Below are 8,218 nucleotides of genomic sequence, written 5' to 3'. Positions count from 1 at the left end.
AAGTTGCTCCTTGTTAATGGACAAAAGTGCAAAAAAAAAATAATAATAATAATATAAAAATACTTCCTTTAGCTTCCTGTTAGTGAATTTTGAGGTACCCTCTTTGTCTTACTTACATGAACATGCACTCAGGGTCACAGTTAAATGGTAGAGTGGAACAGCCAAGGCCTTTACTGTTTTTTGCAGGAACCCTGTATTTAATTAATACAATTATTATTAATATTATTATTATTATTATTATTTGAAAAAGAATAAGAAGTTTTTCCTTGGGGGGAAAGGTAACAAAGTTTTGTAACAAAGTTAACTTACGTGGTAATCTGCCAATATACAAAAAGGTTTTTAGCAACATGATGGGTCTTATGATACTGATAGTTGAACAAGTGATGACTTCAGCAAGAAGCCCTACAGTATATGATGAAAACAAACCAACTCAGTGTCAGATACATTCAAGCTGAGTAGACCATATAAAAGATTTAAGGTCTGTTTAAAAAACTCAAAAAAGTTGGGCAATGACAGTAGATTTACCTTCTTTTGACCACAAGCAAAAAGCAACAAATATGCAGATGTTTGGACAGAGGATCAGAGAAATGTGCATTTTCATGGCTTTGTTGCTAGTGTCTAAGAAGAAAAGAAAAAAAGATTTTTATAATCCTAATAACAAGAAATATTCAACAGTAATTTGTAAGGCAAAATACCTTTTTTTCTTAGAAGGTTAAAAACAGGACCACACAATCCTATAGCAAGCAACAGTGAAACCAAACACAACACCAATATTGTTATATGAAGTGCCGAGAAACCTGTAGGAATGAAACATAAAACAACAAACAACTGGTGAAGACCTTAAACTGATCTCAGAAGGAGGCATGAAATTAGGCAGATATTATCATAAACATGTTTGGCAACTTAAGTTTAAATGATATCCTAGTGGTCAAGTCTGTAACATGATGTAGGAACAATGGTGAAAAAATTGTTTGGAAAAACAGCAACATCAAAGGTCACACATCTTAAAGGTTTGACTAAAGGAAATGCACAACAGCAGACCTGTCCTTTGCATACGGACATGCTTTGTAAACCTGAATGTATATGAAAGTATAATGTACTTAAAAATATATAGGCTAATCTTAAATTTGCTAAGCTTTTTTAAAGCTGATCAAAACTCTTTATGATCTGCTTTGCTATATTTTCCTTATTGTTTATAGATGGTTCAGAGCATTTCACTCAGCTGTTGCAGGTCTGGTCATTTGCTGTAAAAGATCTTTCACAGGTCAAAAGTATTTCCCAGAAAATAAGTTTCCTGACATTTTTATAGTATTTTAACGGTATAGCATACTTAACTATTAAGTGACTTTAAACATGTATATTACCTACGTCCTGCAGAACCACAATGGTATGTGCTGACATGTTCCTAATGTGAACCTCACACATGAATTCTCCTTTATCTTCTATCCTTACACCCGTCAACTTTAGGGAGAAGTTCCCTTTGGGGATTTCAGAAGGAAATAAATCCACTCTTCCCTGGTATTGCTCATGTGAGGACTCTGGAAATATCTGACTGGATTGATAAAGCAGGACAAGCATGTCTTGGTCTTGGTCAGTTTTTTTCCAGGTCACTTCTTCTATCTCACTGACTGGGACATGAGAATCTACAGAGCAGTTCAGTATGACATCCTCACCCTCATGAGCAAAGACAGATCTGTCTGCCCCTGTCACCACAAAATGCTCTGAAAGAATGTATATAAAAGGTTTTTATAGTAATAAAGACAAAAGCTGTATTTTCCTTAAAAGTACTTTAAAGTATTAAATAAACAAACAAATAATATGGGTAATATGAGAAACAAATCATCATGCAATACAGTATTAAGGTTACTCACTGATGACTTTAATTTCCATAATGACTTCACTGGAGATATGGGAAGTAGTAACTTGACATCTGTAAATTCCTGCGTCTTTTTCTGTCATATTTTTAAGTAAGATAGAGAAGTTCCCTTTGAATATTTCATCTAGGAAAACGTCAGCTCTGCTCCTAAACTCCTGACTCTGGAGATCTTGTCTGCTTTCTCCATGCTTGAAGAGACTTACTATAGAGTTTGAATCCATCTTTCTCCATTCCACCTGCAGACCTTCCAGAGGCAGTGGGCTTTCACTAAAGCATGGCAGGTGGACTGAGCCTTGTAGCTGGGCCAGAACCGGACCAGTGGGGCCATGGACATCGAGACCTAGACAGGACATGAAAAATACAGAAATTGATCAGAATACCTTTTTGTTATTCAATCAAGACAAAGAGGAGAATTAAAGCTATATTTAAACCACTTCCTCATTCAATAATTCCTTATTCTAAATATTTTTTTTTATTTGTACAATGCATTGACAAAATCCAGTTACATTATTTATAATTTAATGCATTATAGTATGGTATTTTCAAGAATTTCAATGTAGTACAAAAGTCTTACCATCAACCCCAGCAGTAAAAACGAACACAAAAAGCATTGACAAATCCATCAGGCTCAATGTTTATTAATCCAGTTTCATTTTGCCTATTATGCAATTCAGTTAAACATATTGGCCTGTTTTTCATAGTCCAATGAGGAACTAATACAAACTAGTATTGCAAGTTGAGTGCTATGACCAATCATCTGTAAAACGTTTTGGCTTTCAGTGACACAATGCGTAATTTAAGGTAATTTGAAACATTACGGCACATACTGAAATAAATAAATTGTCCAATGCATTAAAATTTTAAACAAGCTACATTATATTTGTTATATTCTATTTATCTTCTATACTTGAATCAAAGTGATTTTAATTGGACTTAAAAAGGCACCTGGCACCCTATCCAGGAAGTAGCAGCAACATTATCAGCTCTGTTGTTTGGCTTGTTTAACTGCATTCCTTTTACAAGCTAAGTGGAAACTGGATTTTTATAAAAGAGCTTCACAGCCACTTTTATGAGTGTAGGTGCGGTAGTCCAGTGTTGAAAAAACAAAGGACTGAACAAGCACCTGAGTAGCCTGTGAAAAAAAAAATTGGCGAATTCTTCTCATGTTGTAAATAAGAAACCAACAAGAGTGAGCAAAGTTAGCAATGTTTGAAAAAAATGATAGTTTATTGTCCAGAGATACCCCAGGATTGCAGGTAGTGGCTGATGGGGTGATCGGATTTGTTGTCTATAGAGACAAATGCGATGCTATTTCTTTATATACTGAATGCTCCAAGTTTTATGAGTTTAATATCTAAACAAAAAAATGTGTCAAGACAAACCTTATAAGGTTTTTAAAAAGCTTTGGGTTGCATATGAGCTCACTCACCATAAACTCCCCATTCCATCAACAAAGATATAACTGAAACAGACTCATAAACAAAGGTAGCTTGGTTTAGAGCTCAACTGGTTTAATAATTATTAAGTAGCATTATGTCTATGTTTATAGCATTTAATAATAAATATCATAATTGCAATCATTAAAAAGCAGCTGTGGTGTAGGAGGAATTAAACACTTTTGGTGGGCTTCGATGTATTTTTTATTTCTTCGCGTAGGGCCACATCACACCACCATGTTACTTTATACTTTACACACCACACTGTTAATTTATTTTAACAGAAAACTTCCAAATGTTTTTATACCTCACTCTGTAAAGTGCAAATATGTTGAGCCAAGCAGAAATAAACACTGTTTCAATCGATAAAACAATCACATGTAGATCTTCTATAGTCTGTGTCCCTTTCCTAAAATTAAGTAGGTAAACCTCATATTTTATAGTATATCAAATACAAAAATAAACCGAAACCCTGATTTTTGTCAAAATTTATGGGCATTTAGACTTTAAAAAGTAGCTGGATTTCATATGAATAAAGTACTACATGACATTTATATTATATTTACTAACAACAATCATCAGTCATACAGATTATAACTGATATAAAGGTTTTTAATTTTTAAGTTCATCCAAGAACCTGACTTAGATGACAGAGTTTGCAATAAATAAAAGTGTAAATGAAACAAAATTTCTGTTTCGGAAGAAAGATGTTTCAACGGTTCTAAAATATGTTTATCACTTCACCTACATGAGCTCCACAAACTGTATGGCCCATTAGTAGTCCTTATATTATAGTTATAAGTACAGTATATATCATAACATAATTCATATTTCTTAGACCACTTACATGGCATCTCAAGTCACAAAGATTAGCTACAGGATATTAAATCTATATATTTCTATAAAAATACAACAAAAGCACAATTTTAAGGATAACTGGACATTCCAACAAAGGTGATTCCAACATGTACTCTGAATGTGTAACTTTATTCGGAACTTGTCTATGGTAAACTCATGAAATGGTCATAAAATTATAAATCACTTTTCTGGTGGTGGATAAAGGTGATCAATCTTTTATTAAATCTAAGAAAACAAGAAATATTTGGGCCAAACTTTTTGTGAAATTTGCAGGTGAAGAAAATAAAATCTTTTTGTTTACATAATCAAATACAAGCACAAACTACTGGAGTTAGTTTGGGTGGCGTGGCCTCATTTAATAAACAGTGAATCCCATTCCAGAGCTCTTTCAGTTAACAATGATACCACAGACATTATCCTATCAATATTATTTAAAATAACTAATTTACAAAAAATAAGTTTTGTAATAAGTAATAATACTGTGGCGTGGGCGGGGCGGCGGCTGACGACCAGCATGCCTTGCGGGGATGTCGGTGTGTGTTCACCATGTTGGGGAAAGGTGTTTGGGTTGGTGGCTTCGGCCCTGTTTGTGTGAGGGGTGTGTGACGTGTGAAATGTGCTCCAGTTCATGCTAGTGCTGTATTGGATGTAGGCTCCTGAGTGAAGGTGCTGCTCATGCCATACCTGCTGTGTGCTGAATAAAGTACTCCCAGCCATTGCATTGGGTAGCAAATAAGCTCACTCGTCTCTCCAGCATTCTTCCCGGCGTAAAAACGCTACAATACATTTTTGTAACAAGGTGCTTTGTAATGGCTAATATATTATTCTTATACACCCATTACAGCCATTACAGAGCACCTTGTTACAAAAAAGTCTGAGGTCAAAAAAGACTTGAGACCATTAACAGAAATTACAAGAATGTGTAGACAATAATGGCTTTTTTTTTTTTTTGCCCTAAAATAATAAATATATAACTAGGTACCTCCGGTTCTCTTCTTATTTTATTTTCCAAATTCTTTTTTAATCTGTTTAAAAAATATAAACAGCTTGTCATTCACCCCATTAGAATACTATGATCTCAGTATTCTGCTTATTAAAATATTTTATATAAACATACAGTATAGCTTACCTATCCTTAAAGTGCCTCCCTATAGCATATAGGTATCAAAACAAAATAAACAATAAATGCGCTTTAAGTTCAGGCAAATTTGAGCAAACAAACAGAACAAAGGAACATTGTCTTTAATTGATTATGTCTTTATTTGTATGATTTTTAATTTTATAATTGTAATAACATTTTAATAATAAGACTTTTTAATTGGTTTGGAAATGGTTATGGAATTTTACTTGCCTGTTACTTTTATAAAATGTACATAAAAGTTAATAGCTGCTTTGGACAGTTAAGCATCATTGATTTGCAAGGCAAGCCAAGTCGAAACAAACACTGTTTCCAGTGGGACAACAATCACACACAGATCTCCTATCATACGTGTTCCTTTCCCTAGAAGCCAATAATATTAAATCTTAAATAAAGTAAAGACACATATTAATATTATTAACTTATCCCAAAAGGTATTTAAAAATGAGTTCTTTATTTAGCTACAGAGAGTGAAATACAGAGCACAGAACAACAATAACCTTATACTAACATGCATCAGCTATTATTACTGTTAAATCATTTTCTGAGTTTGCTGTTCACACTCCAAAGTGATACTTGAAAGCAATAATAATAATAATAATAATAATAATAATGAGGTGTATTTTCGGTTCCAACATTACTTTTTAAATTTTACTTTTTAAATTAAAGAAGCTTTAATTTCTGACTAATTTCTGACTAGTAGCATTTCTATTGGATCCAAGATGGCGGCTCGGCAGTAGCACGCAGCGGCCGCTCCGGAGCCAAAATGGTGCTACGTTGTTTACATTTTGTGTGTAGCGCGTTTATTTTACTCTGTGTATGGATATCTTCGTGACTGGTGTCCGTATATACAACCACCAGACACTTCTGTACCTAAATAACCCGGTTTACGACATCCACGATGAGCTGCGGGAAAAGCTATGGGTCCACCTTTTACAGAGGAACTATCGAGAGCATGCTGAGCAGCTGCATCACTGTCTGGTTTGGGAATTGTGCCATATCGGTCTGCAAGACCCTACAGCGGATAGTGAGAACAGCAGAGAAGATCATCAGGGTCTCTTTCCCCTCTATTGAGGACATCTACACCACACGCTGCATTCGCAAAGCCACCAGCATTGTGGCTGATTGGACACACCCTTTTTACACACTTCACACTCCTGCCATCTGGAAAAAGGTACCGAAGCATTCGGGCACACATATCCAGACTGTGCAACAGCTTTTTTCCAGAAGCTATCCGCCTTCTCAACAAAAAAGGACTGAACTGATAAACACACACACACACACACACACACACACACACAAACATTATCACTCAGCTTAACTCAACTACCTCAAAACATTGAGACTGGACTGACTAATCAACACAAGCGCAAACACACTGACCTACACTACCAAACTATCGTTCACACCAACCTGTAAATGCTCTTTTGCAGAATATTCATTACTGGACTACTTTTTGCACTAACTTCTTAATTCTTGTAACTACCTCAACTCATCACCTCAACACCTTATTATTACGTTATGTTGTCGCACTGTCACTTTGTTGCTTTTGTTTGCACATTGCACGTGCACTTTATGTTGTCTGTAAAAAAAAAAAACCTGTAGATAGTCTTCCTTAGTTAGTTAGTTTCTGTTAATTTATGTTGTAATTTATGTTAGGTCAATCTGTCTTGTCTCTGCTAGCCAGCTAACTAGGCCTCTTAGTTAGCCAGTTTAGTTTTTCTGTTAATTTATGTTGTAATTTTATGTTTAGATGTAGAATTTTAGAATTTTATGTTGCATGTAGCACCTTGGTCCTGGAGGAACGTTGTTTCATTTCACTGTGTACTAACTGTTGAAGTGACAATAAAGCCTACTTGAATTTGAACTTGAGATATGTTAATTTTGTGTGACATCTACTGGGACATCACTAATCATAACACACGGGCTGTATGTGGATACCTGCTTTTAAAATCAGTTCCACAATAAGAGCAACTGAGTTAACAGTAATTAGACCCACAGATCCAAACATGTAGATTATAATGTGAAGACAACCTGTAATAAAGAATAACTTAATTTAGGAATACTACTTTGTTGAAATGCATGCAAAATAATAATAAATAAATAAAATAAAATATAAAGCCACACTTTTAATCAGTGACAAAAAAGGAAAACGATATCAGACTCACCAGGCAAATGTGTGGGATGTTTGAATAGGGATGTCGCTGCTAAAACATGGAGTAAAGCTGTTAAAGCCAAGCCCCCAGCATAATCTGTAAGTGTCATTGAGATGTTTTACATCAATTAAACAGCTTTACGATTTAAACACAAAAGCTTTTACAAATAGTATGTCTTACATAAGATAAATCATAATAGCTAGCCAATTTGGCAGTAGATATCCAACTGTACATATGTGGAGTAATTTTGTACCTTCTTTATGTACTAATACCAGAGATGCAAAATGAAAGCAGAGGGCACCAAATGCAACGATTATAAACAAGACAATGACACTGCAGCACAAATCTGAAAAAAAAAAGAATATGTTTGTACCTTATTTTAAATATAAAGGAGACATATAAATCATTGTACAATGCTGTACTTACATCCTATCACTGTCTGCTGAGAGCAACAGTCTTGTCTATGACGTCTCAACAGAAAAACCACTGTTATCCATGTGATGATGTACATTACTGCCTCAAATGGAAGCATCCTGTCACGCTCTCAGCGCTCCGCGCTGATCAAAGACCGTGTCATTTATTTGACATTTCCTTTCCCACGCTGTCAGGCTCTCATCACGTGGTCATGCTTTCCCACGCTGTCATCGCCCCTCCCGGACCGCCCTGCCGACACACCGGTTTCCCATCTGGCGCTGATTTCACCCAGCTTATAAGGAAGCGCAGCGCGCTGCCTCGCCGCTGGATTATTGTGTTT

At 35.3% G+C, this 8,218-nt stretch overlaps 1 protein-coding gene across 1 annotated transcript; it reads right to left on the bottom strand.

The window, feature by feature from the left end:
- Nucleotides 1–237: 237 nt before the first annotated feature.
- Nucleotides 238–2,499, bottom strand: LOC128529410 (butyrophilin-like protein 9). The gene is made up of 7 exons (XM_053502892.1): nt 2,451–2,499; nt 1,872–2,216; nt 1,365–1,721; nt 696–797; nt 526–618; nt 306–402; nt 238–265 (listed from the first exon to the last, which is right to left on the bottom strand). The coding sequence occupies exons 1-7, from the start codon at nt 2,497–2,499 to the stop codon at nt 238–240; spliced, it is 1,071 nt and encodes a 356-aa protein (XP_053358867.1).
- Nucleotides 2,500–8,218: the final 5,719 nt, after the last annotated feature.

This window comes from Clarias gariepinus, chromosome 8, assembly GCF_024256425.1.
Source record: "Clarias gariepinus isolate MV-2021 ecotype Netherlands chromosome 8, CGAR_prim_01v2, whole genome shotgun sequence".
NCBI classification, from domain to species: Eukaryota; Metazoa; Chordata; class Actinopteri; order Siluriformes; family Clariidae; genus Clarias; species Clarias gariepinus.
This window is presented reverse-complemented; position numbering and strand designations above follow the sequence as displayed.

Bases quoted from the DNA above. Each gene is read 5' to 3' on its own strand.
- LOC128529410 (XM_053502892.1), bottom strand. From the start codon at position 2,499: ATGGATTTGTCAATGCTTTTTGTGTTCGTTTTTACTGCTGGGGTTGAT. The intron at 1,722-1,871 runs GTGAGTAACCTT...ACATTCTTTCAG, and splicing joins TATGGAAATTAAAGTCATCA to AGCATTTTGTGGTGACAGGG. The intron at 798-1,364 runs GTAATATACATG...TCATTCCTACAG, and splicing joins TGTGGTTCTGCAGGACGTAG to GTTTCTCGGCACTTCATATA.